Source organism: Gymnoscopelus braueri (assembly GCF_963280865.1).
Source record: "Gymnoscopelus braueri genome assembly, chromosome: 17".
NCBI classification, from domain to species: Eukaryota; Metazoa; Chordata; class Actinopteri; order Myctophiformes; family Myctophidae; genus Gymnoscopelus; species Gymnoscopelus braueri.
Window position 1 is genome coordinate 35,534,633 of NC_137617.1, and position 16,425 is coordinate 35,551,057.

Below are 16,425 nucleotides of genomic sequence, written 5' to 3' on the forward strand. Positions count from 1 at the left end.
AAAACGTGACCCAAGTAGGATGCGTAAATTGCGTAGGTCTATAGGAAACAAAACAAAAAAATTCGACCAGCTACTGTATGTACACTGGTAATTACCCATCTCTGGTCCTTACCCGGAGCGGGAGTGGATTCCCAGCTGAAACATGTGAGGGTTGTACTGGGCCAGGATGGTGACGGTGTCACACTGCTGGCCAATGACCAGCCGCGCCTGCTGCTCGTTGGCGTTCCGCAGGTTGATCCCATTGAACTGAAATGCAAACAAATTCGATCGATCAAACTGACAGGAGATACGACACTAAGCGAGTGATCTGTGCAGGCTATTTCATTTTTATCTGTATCACAAAGAAAACTCATTTTTGTTGGAGCTTTTAAAGAAAGAAATTGGGTGGTTTGTCCACCAGAGAGTATAAGATGCTTATGTAATCATTTATGGAATCTTAGTGGAGTCATGTGAAGACCAACATCAAATCTTGTGTCGTTTTGTTTTGTGTCAACTGTGTAATGGTGGAATTCCATTGTCTTGTGTTTTAATTTGATTGTTAAGTGTGAATGTTGAATGGACCCCAGGAAGAGTAGCCTTCATTGGATGGGGATCCGTAATAAACAATAAACAGGCTGGGTGTCAGCGGTACAGTAAGTACCTCCAGTAGCTGGTCACCGTACTCCATGCGGGCTTGGTGAGCGATGCTGCCCGCCGTCACTTTGGACACGAACACTCCGCCGTTCTCGCCGCTCACGATGGAGATGCCGAGTGGCTCCGCCCCTTTCTGCACCGTCACGTTGCGTGGCTCTTCCAAATACGGCCTTTTCAGGGGAAAAAGGGGAGACGGTCATTTTAACCACTTGGACCTTAGCATCCCTATTGTGGGGGGAACATTGGCAGAAAACAGCAGATCTACAAGCTCGCCTATTTTCGGCAAAGGTTTGGTGTAGAGGGAAATAAATAGCAGAGACCAAGTACAGAGCCAACGGTCAAATTTACTAAGTATTGAGGGTTTAAGTGCCTTATCTACAGTCACATTCTGAGGAACAACACAAAGACTGATGGAAATGGGACAAAAGGGGAAGGTCATTTTAAACTACAGTCACATTCTGAGGAATGACGCAGACTGATGGGAATGACGATGCAAAACGTGACTCTTATCGGTGCTGTCGAGCAAGAATACCATATACTAACAAAGGCAAAAAATGTAAAAAGATGGGTCTCATAGCAGCTCCCTAGACTGACATAAATATAGATGCACTCCCTGGCTGCCTTCTGTTACGACGTTTCAACGTACAGAAACGGAGATGAGCCCTGTGTGCACAAATCGCATTCTAGATTCAGAAGTCAAAGGCATGCGATCATACAAGATTCAGCAGCACTCTGAATTAATCAGAAGCACATCAAAGAATGAGGCCTTTCAAAGGCGACAGCGTCTATTATATTTGATCAAACGTTCAGGGCCGTCAAACGAGAACTAGAGCCGCTTCAGACAAAAAAATAACTAAATAGAGTACGAGTGCTCAGCTCAAGGTCTCTTTGAAAGCATGGTGAATGGAACCTTCGCAGGTATCAAGGGTGGGGTGCAATGTTTGACTCCGAGCAGCGCTTAACACACCTCAAGCTTTTTAAAGAGAAGAACTTATGCTTGTCTGCCAGAGGAAGCCTGTGAGAAGAAACACATCTGAGGAAGAGATTGAGAAGGAAAAGAGGGACGAGGGAGAAAAGAGAAATTATCATCTACACCAGCGGTTCTCAAAATTCTTTAATTTCAAGGACCCCCTAATTTGGTACATGCATTTGGCCAAGGACCCCCATAACTCTAAAAGTTACAGACGGGTAAAGGGTCCATTTTGGTTCCTAACTATGAATCATTTAGCTGGGGACCCCCTGGAACACCCTCAAGGACCCCACTTTGATGATAGATGGTGAACCTGCTAACGATGTGACCTGATAACGAGCCTATTAATGTGGGACACCATTGTTTACCGTTTCAAAAGCACTTCATCACTCTGATGCAGGTAGGTTATTCAATTATAATTAGATTAAATAAGGCAGCATTTCCCAAACTTTTTAGCTCGAGACCCAAAATATACATTTAGTGTCTCACCGGGACACAAAGTTACATAATGAATTAATCACTCCAGCCCTAGTCTGGGAGGCTTCGGCTCAAAGCCTGGACAGCAGGGGCGCGGCCACTGATTTCTGATTCAAATCAACAGCCAATGAAGAAAAGGGGGCGGGATCCACATGCAGTGGGTCTTACATGTAAATAGGAGCGACGGGAAGCAATTTCCCCTTGAGAAATTGCGGCCGCCATTGTTGTGTACTGCTGTTTGCCTCTCGTCGGACTTTTTAGACGAGTAGACCGGTAAGAGGCGTGTCCGCTCAGATTCTGAGCGTAAGTTACATCCCGCCCAGAAATAACAGGGCTTTGGCCCAGAAGTTCCTCGCCGCTCCCGTTTGTATGCGAGGCGAAAAACTTCTGGGAACTCAGATTACTCCAGCCCTAATTAATAGTGCACTTTTTTCTGAAATTCAAAAAAAAAAAAAAATCCCCCATTTGTTTTTTTTACTGTCTGAATTTTTTTGGGGGAAAAAAAAGGGGGGAAAAAGTAGTAGGAAACGTAAAAACAAACAAATCAAAAAGCAGTCACTACCCACGACCCATACATTTTTGGGGGGAAACACTGAAATTAGGTGTGAGTGTGTGTGTGTGTGTGTGTGTGTGTGTGTGTTTGGTCAGTGCTGTTGTTTCACTGACTGATCACAGCATAATGACCCAGAAGGCATCTTGGCCTACCTGTCGGTGCGCCTGTCACCAACCGGAGCGGGGCTGACGGATATCCTGGGCTGCGTGGAGATGGAGCTCTGAGACGGGCTGCTGGTGAAGGACGACGTTTCCAGGTTGACGGGGGACATAGGGGGCGTCGGGCTGCTGCACTCCGAGTGCGAGAGGGAGCCTGTGGACGTGTCCGAAACAAGACAAATGTCATTTTTTAAAGACGTATTACCCATTAAGACCGGGAACGCATCAGCGTAATTTTTTGATTTCTTTGGGCTATTCAAAAATAGCAGATATACAAGCTCATAGCGCGGCCGCGCTATGAGCTTGTAGATCTGCTATTTTTATATAAATTCTTTTTCTTTTTCAAGCGAACATTTTTAACTCAAATCTTTGCTTCTGGGGGTTCCTGGAACAACATATTTTGAGATGGGGGTCCGCGGGCTAAATACATTTTTGGGGCCCTTGACTTGAAAAAGCTTGAGAACCACTGATTATGGCAACATACGTTTTTTTTTTTAACTGCTAGGATTTAGGAGACATTTGTAGAATCCCCAGAAGCAAAGATTTGAGTTACAAATGTTCACTTTAAAAATTTTATATTAAAAGATTTGCAAAAATGTTCATGATTTAAAAAAAAATAGCAGATGTACAAGCTCATAGCGCGGCACTCGGTGCCGTGCTATGAGCTTGTACATCTGCTATTTTTGAATAGCCAAAGTATAAGATAATGGTTTCCCCGGTCTTATTGGGTTAAAGAGTTTTCAGGGCCTGCAGGCACCCTGTGTTCTACTACCAAACTCCATAGTTACCTCTATCAGAGCCAGTTGTACGTGGATATCGTGATGTGGGGAGTTTAATGCGTTCCGTCCTAAACTGTAAAGTGGTCGAAGATCCTAGAGAGGCAAAAGTAACACATGGAATTCACAGCTCATGTTAGGTCAGGAAAATGATCATTTAGGCCTACATACAGTACAGCTGAGGGCTGGGCGATGTGACTGCAAAACAAATTCAAACTTTTGCCACGATTACGATTAATGAACAATTGTCTTGTTTGTTTAAAAAGTGAAAATAACAGATCTACAAGATCTTGTAGATCGGCTATTTTCACCATTTGTGTACGCCATCATTGTACAACAAATTATAATACAGTGTTACGTTGTAAACCAGACTAATCGATTTAGTAGATTATAAAGAAATCATCATTTTGTGCCGATTCGTTGATGTGCAGGAAGAAAGAAAACGGCTTCTCTATCGTTTGATTAAAATACAGTACATGAGCAAGATTAAGTAGGTCCTAAATATCGGCTATAGTTTATACAAAAAAAAGGTTTGCCCAACAATAGTACAACTAGCAAAACTTAAGTGTTTATTTACCCAGTAGTCTAGCACTGGAGGGCAGGGAGTTGGTGCTGTGTGGTGGGTGACTGTGGGTGGCCTCAGAGAACTCTCCCTGACGTTTGTGGCTGAGGTCCAGACTGAGCCGTCCTTGGTGCTGGGGACTAGATTTGGAGGAAAAGAACTGAGTTAAGGGCCGTCCACACCAACGACGATAACTATAACGGTAACTATAAATATGTTGTTTTTTAAAAAATAGTTCAGACTCAAGTGGGTGGCAGACTCCAGACCACAACCTGAATCACGACAGTGGTGACACGCTATCATTGGGATCAGAACAAAGTATTTCTAAAATCACGTACTCCAGTACTTTAACCCATTCAATCTGGGAAAGCATCTGTGTCATTTTAGAGTTTACAGTTTAGAGTTTACAGCTTAGAGTTTACAGTTTAGAGTTTACAGTTTAGAGTTTACAGTTTAGGCATTTAGCAGACGCTCTTAATCCAGAGCGATTTACAGTAAGAAAGGACACAAGATAAGACATCATAATACATCAATAATACATCAAATGCATAGAAATAGTAATCTAATAATAAAGTAATACATAAGTAAACCAATAATCTAAATATTACTAATACATACAATACATACGTAAACCAAGAACCTATTATCAGCCTGCATTGAAACTACACATACTATGTCTACATAACATGCTATCCAAGTTACATTTTAGCCTTTGCATAATCCTGCAAGGTCGTCAAGGCTAGGTGGAGTCTGAGGAGGTGAGTCTTCAGATTATGGCAGAAGATTGGGAGTGAGTCTGCAGTTCTAATAGAGCACCGAAGTCCTGACGTCACTGCCAGTAGAGGGCGCATTCCACAGGTTCATGGCTTTACTTTTTGTATTGATATCCTCATTGGGGAATCTTAGATCGCTTCATATAAGAACTGTGTTCCAAAAATAAAACACACCACCCTGGCGTTTTTACTCGTATGGATATGAAGCATCGACTGAAGGTGTAAATGTACACATTTACCCAAAGAGTAACACAATATATAAACACTAGAAACGAGTCAAACAACCCAAAGACTACATTTCCCATGAACACGGCTGCTGTGGGGACAGTGATTTCAGACCCGGAAGTAGTAGTTCTTTTTTTTTTTGAAATTTTGTTTTTATTGAAGTCATCATGTGTACAGACAGTTTCTTATATTCATATGTATGTATACACATTCTTTTGTACAGTTTCAGAGTTTTTGAAATGTTCATTTTTCTTTGATGACGACAGTTTGACATTTTTTCATTTTTTTTGCAGTCAAAAAATAAACAAAGAAAGAAAACCAAAAACCAAAAACAGAGACAAAAGATAAAAATAAATAAAATATAGCATAATAATATCTGGCAGTGAGCAGCTTGGGGGGGGCTTTACATAATCTTGCGCATTTAAGAACAGTTGCAGGGTCAACACTTACAGGGCACAAAAGAAAAAGAAAAGGGAAGGAAGAAACCAGGCACCTTAGAATTTGTTTAGTCTTTCAGCAGAAGTCTGAGCGGGTTGGTTTCACGTATTCAGTCCATTTAGACCAAATCCAAAAGAATTTGTCTTCTTGATTTTTGATTGAGAAAGACAGTTTTTCCATTCTATAGATCTCATGAACTATCTCAATCCATTCCTCCACGGTGGGTGTCTGTGGTTGCATCCACTTTCTAGTAATGGCCTTCTTGCATGCCACCAGAAGGATCAGAATCAGTTTCTTATCGTTGCTGTCCAGAGAGTCGTATGGAAGGTTACCCAGATATAAGGCATCGAACTGGAAGAGAATGTTAATTCCGAAAACAGCCTCTAGGTGTTCGTGAATGTCCTTCCAATATGAATTCAAGACTGGGCACTCCCAGAAGACATGGAAGTGATTTGCTACATTCTGACCACATGATCTCCAACAGTTAACCCCTGTCTCTCTGTATCTTTTTTGCAGAGGTGTTATGAAGTATCTTATTTGATTTTTCCAATTAAATTCCCTCCATGTGTTTGAACATGTTGTTTCCCATAATACTGTGCTTGTTTTCTCCCATTCCTCCTCAGTTATAGTAAAATTACCCTCTCTTTCCCATTTATCCTTGACATATATCGTGTCCTCAGTTGTATTCTGTTGGAGACCATTATACAGTCTGGAAATAATCCTGTTACATGTAGGAGAACTTCCTGCTGACAAGAATACCTTCATTAATTCTGATGCCTCTAAGTTCAAGAATCCTCCCAATTTTTGGTGGATATAGTGTCTGAGCTGAAGATACCTGTAAAAGTCTTTTTTCTCCAATCCAAATTCCTTCTGGATGGATTCAAAGCTCCTGAGTGCCCCCTTGTGTACAAATGTGTAATAGTTTGAGATGCCTTTCTCAATCCAGCTCTTAAATCGGCTATCACTACTATTTGGGATAAAGTCAGTGTCGTATGCACACCATCTCAGCATTTTGACTCCGTTTTTTAAGCCACATTTTTTCAGTGTTTCTTGCCAAATTTGTAATGCTGTGCTAATCCAGGGGTTGTTTTTGTCCTTCATTTCGTTTATAAGCCTATCATCTCCAATTATGGCAGCCAGTGGGACCCCCTGTGAGCATGCCATCTCAATATCTTTCCATCTTGCCGAATATGATGGGGTACACCAGCACACAAGAGGCCTCAGTTGAGCAGCACAGTAATATTCGTTCAAACATGGTAAACCCAGACCACCTGCCTTCCTTCTTAATTGTAGTGTTTTATATCTAATTCTAGGTTTCTTCCCTTGCCATAGAAAGCCAGATATTAATTTATCCCAATCTCTAAACTGTTTGGGTGTCACCTCAACCGGGAGGGACTGAAACAGGTACAATAGCCTTGGCAAAATGTTCATTTTGACCGAGTCTATTCTGGAGCTCAGACTCAGGAAGGGAATAAGACTCCATCGTGCTACGTCAGATTTAAGTTTTTCATTTAGTGGGCCATAATTGAGATCTGCTATTTTGGAGATATCTTTGGGCAAAACGATCCCTAAGTAGCGAATTGAGTCTGAGTCCCATTTCAAGTTGTACTTTCCTATTATACTGGTAGGTGGGTTGTAGTTAAAAGTGATAACCTGGGTCTTCTCTACGTTGAGTTTATAGCCCGATAGGGATCCGTACTCCTCTAGTCCTTCCATTAGGATCGGGACTGACTGTGTGGGCCGCCTTACATATAAAAGGACATCGTCCGCGAAAAGGGCCAGTTTATGTTCTCCATCTGCCATATTTATTCCCTTAATACTTCCATTTTGTCTAATCATTTGGCTTAATGGTTCGATGAATGCGGCGAAGAGTCCGCACGAAAGCCCGCAGCCTTGTCTAACTCCACGTTCCAGTGTAAACGGATCTGACAAGTCACCATTTATTTTTATTCTAGCGGATGGATTTTTGTATAATGCCTGGATTGTCTTGATAATAGAGTCATGGAACCCAAATCTCTTTAGAACCCTGAAAAGGAAGCTCCAAACCACTAAATCGTAAGCTTTGCGTGCATCCAGGCTTATTAAGGCCGTCTCTTCTCCACTCTGAGCCATGTGACTGATAATATGTAAAGATCTTTTAATGTTATCCTGTGTCTGTCTCTGGCGAATGAACCCGGTCTGGTCATTATGGATAATTATAGGTAGAATCTTATCTAGTCTTTGTGTCAGTATGGATGTGAATAGCTTGTAGTCTAGATTTAATAAGCTGATGGGTCGGTAACTGTCACATTCTACTTTGTCTTTGCCCTCTTTTGGGATGACTGTAATTATTGCTTCCTTCCAAGATGACGGGGTCTCTCCCGTCTGCAATACCCAGTTAAAAGCTCTAAAGAGAATCGGAGTCAAGACCTCTCTCAATCCTTTATACCATTCTGCCGTGAAGCCGTCTGTGCCTGGAGATTTCCCTGTTTTCAGTCTAGAAATGGCCGATTCTATTTCTTCTGTTGTTATTTTAGCTATTAACTCTTTGTTTTGGTTCTCTGTGACCGTGGGTAAATCAAGAGATGTAAGGAATGAGTCAATTTGGTGTTCATTATCAATTTGTGGCTGTGAATATAATTTCTTATAAAAAGTGTTGAAGCTTTCTTTGATTTTTTCTAGGCTATTCTCTATGACACCAGACTCAGGGTTCCGTATCTTGTGGATAGTACTGTCGGCTTCTTGTTTTCTCAATTTATATGCTAGAAGGCGCATTGACTTTCCTCCTACTTCGTAATATCGCTGTCTGGTGAACAGTAATTTCTTTTTTATTTCTTGCGTGCCCATGTCATCCAGTTCGTTCTTTATTTCCCTCATCTCTTCTTTCACCCCAACATCTAAGCTATTGGCATGGTTTCTTTGTAGGTGTTTTAATTTAATTTCCAAATCATGTATTTTTTGTCTCCTTAGTTTCTTAGTTAAGGCGGCAAGGGCTATGATTTTTCCTCTAGAAACCGATTTTAAACAGTCCCAGAGCACAGACGGTGAAACCTCCCCATTATCATTCAGCTCAAGATACGTTTCAATATCACTTTTCAGATTCGCTTTAATCGCTAGATTATTCATAATGCTAGAATTGAATCTCCACAGTGTGGTCCTTGGTTTTCCATTCAGGCATATGGTCATATATATAGGGCTGTGATCTGACAGGGCTATTGGGCCTATATCACAACCTTTTATTTTATGAAAGTCTCTATTGAACACGAAGAAGTAATCTAACCTGGCATATACTGAGTGTGGGGCACTGTAATGGGTATAGTCTCGACTGGTGGGGTACATTTCTCTCCAAACATCTACAAATCCTACTTCCTTCATCAATGCAGTAGTCTTTCTACTTATTGGTTTGGGCTCTGGGTTGCCCCCAGAGGAATCAAGATGTGGTTGCAGGCGGAAATTATAGTCTCCCGCATTAATGAGAGTGCCTTGTGACTTTGTCACCATTAAATCAAATATTTGCTTGTAAAATGTCCAATCACTACCCGGTGGGGCGTACACGTTTAGCAGGCTCACCGTAATCCCCTCTATCTTCCCTATTATCATTATGAATCTACCTTCCTTATCCTTAAACTCTGCTATGTGTTCATAGTTCACAGAGCGGGATATCAGTATAGCCACCCCTCTCCTATGACCGAACTTATAGGAAGATGAATATACATATTTAAACCCTGATTTGTTCAATTTAGCGTGTTCTATATCATTGAGGTGGGTCTCCTGTAGATATGCTATTTGTACTCTATCTTTTTGTAACTTTGAAAGTACCTTTCCTCTTTTAGTTGGACTAATCAGGCCATTTACATTAAATGAAACTATCCTTGTGTCCTGCATTTAGGTTATACCCAGCGTGAACATCATCACATTGAAAAGCATCCCCCTAGCTGCCCGACAAAGCTGCGAAAAAACAAAAAATATGCACCAGACATGTAAAAACAAAAACATATAAGCTAGAATGAAAAATGCATATCTGGGTTCCAAGGTAGAGGTCTTAGCTACGACCCTACACCAACCCTGAACAAGGTTCAGGGGTAGACCCCCCTCTCTAGAGGGGAAGCCCTTAAAGTTGACAACATAGTTAAGTCTCATGCTTCTTAGTCCGATTTTCTATCTTTTTAAAGTATCGGCTTGGTAAACAATTTTACTGTATTGGAAACATAAACAAACAAACAAAAAGGATCAACATCTACTGTGATTTGACTCACCAATCTCAATTTCAAATCCTAATTTAAGTTACCGCAGGTCGGCCATTCTTTTCTTTGTTTTAATGTACTCCATCTCACCCATCTGTCATTAAGATTCCTCCTCAATGTTCTCTGTAGCTTCGGGTGGTGGTGTGTGTCTTCTGAAAGACTGTAGTTTCTCCTTGTAGCGTGAGGTGCTTGGGCGAGGTACTCGTTTCTCGTTCCCACGTCGGGTGTTCTTCTGCCATGTCAGTAGTCGAATTCTCTCCATTAGCGTCTCCGGGGTTTGGATCACGGTGACGGGGAAGCCTCTTCTCTCCATGTCCTGCGTCGCCTCCATCGCTGTATCATAGGTCTTGGTTCCCTCGTTGTAATCCACTCTTAGGCGGGCGGGGTGGAGGGTTTTGAATTTTATATTCTTATCTTTCAGTACCTTGCGTGCCTCCGTGTATTCTCTGCGCTTTTGTAGGATGCGTGGGGGGTGGTCATTGTCCAGGTTGATGCGATGATCTTTCCACGTGAATCCTTTCTTTTGCCACGCCGTTTGGAGCACCATTTCTTTAGTTTTAAAGCTAAGAAACTTGACCACAATGGACCTAGCTTGCGCGTCTGCCGGTGGTTTGGGGCCCAGTGAGCGATGTGATCTCTGGAGCTGAAGAGGCTCTGTGGCCGGCAGCCCCAAACCTTCTTGTAGTAATTTCTCCACAAATTCGTTCATTGACGTGGCATCGTCTTCCATCTCCTCCGGTACACCGAACACCCGCAAATTTTCGCGTCTGGAACGGCATTGTTGGTCGAGTATGTTAGCGTCGAATTGGGCTAGTAGCTTTAGCATTTCCGACGTGACATCCTCCGTGTTCTGGATCCTTTCCTCCGTCTTAGTGATTCGGTCCTCTGCTTCGTCCATTCTTTTGTTCGTTTTCTGTAGCTCCTCTTTAATATCTTCAAGTTGTTTCTTGTTATCTTGTCTGAACTCCTGTATTTCCTTGAGGATTGTGGCCGCCATGCCTGAATTCACAGGCTGGGCCGCGCCATCTTGGCTGTCGTGACCAGGAGAGCTGCTGCGGCTTTCTCCACCTTCGTCGTATTTGTTCATGTTTCTGTTGGGTTTTCTGTGCGGGGTTTTGTTACCAGGCATTTCCGCCCCTCTCTCGTTGTTTTATTTATACGTTTGACTAACAATTTCGCAGTTTATGGGGCTTTCTGTTGATTTCTTATCGGGAGCGACTTTACTATGCTGCCATCCTGTTGGCGTCACAACCGGAACTCGGAAGTAGTAGTTCTTAAGACTTTTAAGACAGAATTAATTCCATTTCCGCCAGAAACAGGCTGTATCAAATATGAATGAATATCATAAACGACGCAGAGCCACCCCCCTGACGCCAGGGTGGTGTGTTTATGTTTGGAACACAGTTCTTACATGACGTGATCTAAGATTCCCAAATGGGGATTTCAACACAAAAAATAAAGCCATGAACCCTGGAACAGCGCCCTCTACTGGCCCTCTACTGGTAGTGACGTCAGACTTCGGTGCTCTATTGCAATGGGGAGTTCATTCCATAGTTTGGAGAAGAGTCTGGGACGTGTGGAGCGTTGTCCCGGATGTTTTAGAGAAGGTTCTGTCAGCTTCCCTGTGTTAGCTGATCTGAGAGAGCGGGAGGGGGTTGTAGGGTTGGATCAGGCTTTGAAGATACGGGGGTGCCATACCTGGTTGCTTTGTAGCCCAACGTCAGTGTTTTGTACTCTGTGCGGGCAGTAACTGGGAGCCAATGGAGGGAGCGGAGAAGGGGGGGTGACATGTGAAAATTTTGGCTGGTTGAAGACCAAGCGTGCTGCTGCATTCTGGATCATTTGGAGAGGCTTAAGTGCACATGCCGGGAGGCCAGTAAGGAGATAGTTACAATAGTCAAGTTTTGATATGACTGATGCCTGGATAAGGAGTTGGGGCTGACTACAGGGTGAGGAAGGGTCTAATCGTTTGAAGTTTAGCTATATAATACAGTATATAGCACATTGGTTGGCTATTCAAAAACAGCAGATATACAAGCGCATAGCACGTCACTTCATGCTGCACTATGAGCTTGAAGATCTGCAATAAATATATATTTTTAAGCATTTTTTCTTTTTCAAATATGGAATATCTGCAAGATTTTGGAAACATTCTAACAACACGAATCTGGCACGAACCATTTTCAGATGGGGGGTTATGGACAAATACATTCATTTGGGGGTCCAAGACATATTTGAGAACCACTGGTTTAAATAATAATAAATACAAAAAATTGGAAGCAAGCCCAAACAAGCAACTACACTTAAGAAACAAGCCCAAAAAAACGCAAGCCGCAACTACCAATATTTACATGCCACCTTACAATAAGCTTATAATAAGCGGACATGGCAACACTGCACCTGGTGTGTGATTGTGGGTGGACGCCTGGAGCAGGAGGAGGAGGAGGAGGAGGAGGAGGACAGTTGCTGGCCTGGATCTCATGGCTCCAGGCGGTGTAGACTGGATTCCTCATCACAGCCGTCACAGCGGGGCAGGGGGCGAGGCCTCGGTGGGGAGGGTCTGGACGGCAGAGGAGACACAGAACCGGGGGGGGGGTGGAGAGAGATGATATGTATTTACCCTCTAGGCTGATCACAATCACATCAAATCCAAACACTAATCAGGGAACGCATCTGTGTAACATTTTGAGATGGGGGTCCGTGGCCAAATACATATCATGTTGGGTGGTCCTTGACATTAGAAAGGTTTGAGAACCACTGATTATAGTAACATAAAACAAAAAACATTTTAAGAATCTCCAGAAGCAAAGATTTGAGTAAAAATGTTAGCTAAGAAAAATATAGATTTGCACAAATTTTCATGATTTATTTTTTTTTTTGCAGATCTACAAGCTCGTAGCTTGTAGATCTGCTATTTTTGAATAGGCTAACCCTATAGGTTAATCAAAAAAAGTAATCAAGAGAATCGTTGATGAGAAAATAACCGTCAGTTGAAGCCCACGGTTAGGACGGCCAAGGAGGGACTTACGTGCCGACATGGTGCTGCTGTAGCCTGGGGGTACGAAGGGCATGCTGTAGCGATGGGAGCGCATGGGAGAGAAACGCACCAGGTCCACCGGCTCTGGGGACTGCTCGTCACTCGTTGAGAAACTCTGGACCTGCACACGACAACATACAGTACATACCGCTATTAAATAAATTGGGTTTAAGTCGTTTAATATGAAATATAACCTTTTGGGGGGTATTTCTGAGATTAAGGTTTCTTATATGCTCATAGATACAGCTGATAATTTGTCATAATGACCCTTCAAGATGTGTTCCATGGCCGCTGAACTTCGTAGGAAATAAATAACATGCAAATTATGTGTAGAAATATTATTTAATATAAGCAACACAAATCTTATAATGGCAAAAACATTTCATGGCGCCACCTGGTCAGTTGTGGGGTAATCTCTCAAGACAGACTCTGATTTTTTTTTCCAGAAGATTTTTCCCAGATTAGTTGTGAGGTGTCATGGCCCCTAATCAATTTAATACATTTTGAAGAGGGTCACCCAATTTTGGAGAGGGTCACCCAAGGAAAAAACACATGTGAAGGCAGAGGTAATCAAAAATGAACTGGAACAGGAATCAGGATATGCCACCTTCTGAAAACTGGGACTAAAGTTATGCAGAGAGCCGATAGGGACGCTAGGTTTTAAAACTTGACATATCCGCTTTAAACTTGACATACCTGGATAGGAGGGATGGGGATGTGCAGAGGGGTGACGTTTCGCCGTAGCGCCGGTGCAGACTTGGGCCGGTAGCGCTTCCTGTGCGTTTCCTCCTCCGTCCTCTGCCTGCTCGCCTCCTCCTCAGCGGGCTTCCTGGAGCCGGTCTTGGACTCCCCCGGAGACGACACGTCCGCGTAGTAGTGCTGCTTCCCAGCATCCCCGCTGTCCTGTGGGCGGGGTTGTCAGGATCATGACATTTTACTTGACGATTCATTGTCGTACAAATAATAGCAATTGACGATTTAATTGTGCTTTGGGCATTAAACATCGGAACATAATATATAAATCAAAATGACATTTCTGTGTGCCTTGTAGGCTTTATAAAGAAAGATTGCACAGAGCACATATGAAAAAATGATACACAAAAATGACATAACCGCATAATGTACTATGGCCAAACAGAGGCTGCATTTAATAATGTTATAATTTCAAAATAGCCAATCTACAAGCTCACAACGGGTCACGTTGTGAGCTTGTAGATTGGCTAATGGGTTAATTTATGCAGATGAATTATTATAATATGAATTATTGTGATTATCTCAAATGATTATGTTCAGACGATTATGTACTAATAGAGACAGGTCTACCTGTGGGCTTGGTGGCTGGGCCGGGGAGACGGAGGGGGTGTTGTTGCCCGTGGTGATGGTGGAGTCGGAAGCCGAGCTGTTCTGCTGGCGGTGTTTGAACCGGAACGAGTCGCTCCTGGCGGGCGGCGTCGGAGGGGCCGGACCCGCCTCCGACGACTTGGAGCCCTGCGGGGAGTGGTGCCTGGGCAGCTGCGACAGAGACAGGTAGTCCAGCTTGGGGGGAGCGTCGGGCCTCTTGAAGGCGTCCACGTCGAAGATGGACTTGCGCTGCTTGGGCTTCTTGTAGATGGAGAGCTGGGCGCACTCGGGTACGGCGGCTCCACCCACGCCCGCCATCACTTTGGGCCACGTGCCGCCGCCGGGCTTCTCCGTCGGCGGGCCCCCCTGCGTTCTGTCCGGAGAGGCCTGCTGCTGGGGGGTACAGTCGGAGACCACGGCGGTGAGGACGGGGGGCCGCCGGTGGATCTCCGCCCTCCTGTAGCAGAACTCCTGATGGGGTTCCGAGGGGCTGTGTGGGGTAGAGGAGCCCCCCCGGTGCGAGGAGGAGGAGGAGGAGGGGCCGCGGGAGCGCAGGGAGCCGCTGGAGAAGGGCTTGTGGTAGCACGGCGAGCCGCCGCCACCACCACCGCCGCCGTCCAAAGTGTCGGCCGTGTCTTTGTGGACGCCGTCGTTGCCGCTGGAGTCGGGGCTGTAGATGTCGGTCTGGGTGGAGCTGTTGTGCTTGGCGTTTCTGCAGTTCTTGGTGTGGAGCTCGCACGAGTGCAGCCGGCAGGGCAAGCTCTTTTCTGAGTCTCTCAAGCTTTCAAATAAACTCTGCCCAGAGCAGCTGTGTGGGAGGAACTGCGGAGGAAAACACTCAATGAGAGATTGATCCCGTTACCTTTACAGAATTACAGGCAACACACGTATGGTCCCTCTGTGACTCATTCCAGGATGAGACATCCGGCATAAAAAAAAGGTAATGTTCCATCCATCTTCTACACCACATCAAAACAATGCTAAGAGCACAATGACTCACTAAATTGAAGTTACACATCTACATAAACGAGCACCACACAGAAACAGTCAAGGCTTTCACCTGGCTCTCCATCTGTTGTAGGTGTTAGGGGGGAAAAAAACCCTAAAACTAACAAAACCAAATAAAAAAAAAGTACTACTAATTTCTGAGTAGTTATAGAAACAGTTCAATGATGTAGCATTACCTGTTTGCTACAGTGCTTGAAATAATCAAGTTTGAACCAGTGTTCTATGGTGGTAAATGCAGACTTAATTTACCTTCATCAGGGATATGCTCAGGGACTCACGGCAGTTCCTCAGCAGAGCTTCACATTCGGTCAGGGACTTGTTATCAAGTGCAATTCCGTTTATCTGTGAAGTACGGAACAAACATATGACATGATCACTCAGGAATATGCACGACGAAAGAAACATCTGCACTTTCTGATAAATGTACAGTAAGTCTTTGATCACACGTTTTTGACCTGTTGGTCTTCTGTTTCTTTTGTCGTGTACATTGTCAAAATCAGCACCCAGTTTAACCTCAAGAAAGACTGTGCTTTGGGTCGAGCGCTCCATTCCTTTGAGGCGAGTTGCTTCACTCATGAATAGAACGGTCAGATGTGGGCTGCAGGGTCGGCCAAGGGCTTCATAACCCCCTAAGATTTGTTTAGTTTTCATGTTTAGTGGTTTGTTTCATTTGCTGTATGCGTTCCTGATAATGTGTTAACTTTAGACAGTATGTGTATACTGTTCTTGATATGATTCGTTGGCATCAAAGAAAGAAAGAAAGAAAGAAAGAAAGACCGTAAAAAAAGATCCCTATTACCAAGGCAACATTGCAGAGCTAAAATGATGTCTTACACAACACTAGAGGGCACTAGAGCTTAATGTTAACGTGCAAATCTCCACCAGGAGGCACGCACCAGAGGAGAGTTGCGTCACCTCCGTTCACTTCATCGGGCCAGGTCTTCTACATAGCCTTCTATTGGCGAATAGTGACAAAGGCCCGAACCAGAAGTTTACGGAATGCACTGGAGTCTATGAGCGTTTGTCACTATTTGTGTTGTTTCTGCCCCCTCATTGATGTAACTCTCCAACAGAAGGCTCTGGCATGCACTAATAATAATAATAGTGATGTATGAAGTGACATTTCTACCTACAGCCATGCACAAATAGAGAGGCAGGTGATTACCAGTTGTACATCATCACCTCATACCGTCTTCCTCTTCCTGCCGCTCTCTTTCAATACACGTTTGAAGGACCATGATAAAGACTTTG

General features: G+C 43.8%; 1 protein-coding gene across 5 annotated transcripts in view; it reads right to left on the reverse strand.

Moving 5' to 3' along the window:
- The window catches only part of LOC308103993 (disks large homolog 5-like), a gene marked incomplete at its 3' end in the record, with an annotated part of 68,261 nt that overhangs the window by 17,844 nt on the left and 33,992 nt on the right, over positions 1-16,425 (reverse strand). For 3 of the 5 annotated variants that reach the window (XM_080454231.1, XM_080454232.1, XM_080454230.1), the window contains 11 exons: positions 15,424-15,516; positions 14,149-14,988; positions 13,522-13,728; positions 12,817-12,946; positions 12,189-12,348; positions 4,145-4,269; positions 3,580-3,663; positions 2,786-2,945; positions 1,601-1,666; positions 641-803; positions 113-246 (listed from right to left, as the gene is read on the reverse strand). In XM_080454231.1, the coding sequence (XP_080310357.1) occupies positions 113-246; positions 641-803; positions 1,601-1,666; positions 2,786-2,945; positions 3,580-3,663; positions 4,145-4,269; positions 12,189-12,348; positions 12,817-12,946; positions 13,522-13,728; positions 14,149-14,988; positions 15,424-15,516 (2,162 nt within the window). The remainder of the gene's footprint in view (positions 1-112; positions 247-640; positions 804-1,600; positions 1,667-2,785; positions 2,946-3,579; positions 3,664-4,144; positions 4,270-12,188; positions 12,349-12,816; positions 12,947-13,521; positions 13,729-14,148; positions 14,989-15,423; positions 15,517-16,425) is intronic. The other 2 variants (XM_080454233.1, XM_080454234.1) reach the window with 1 other exon arrangement.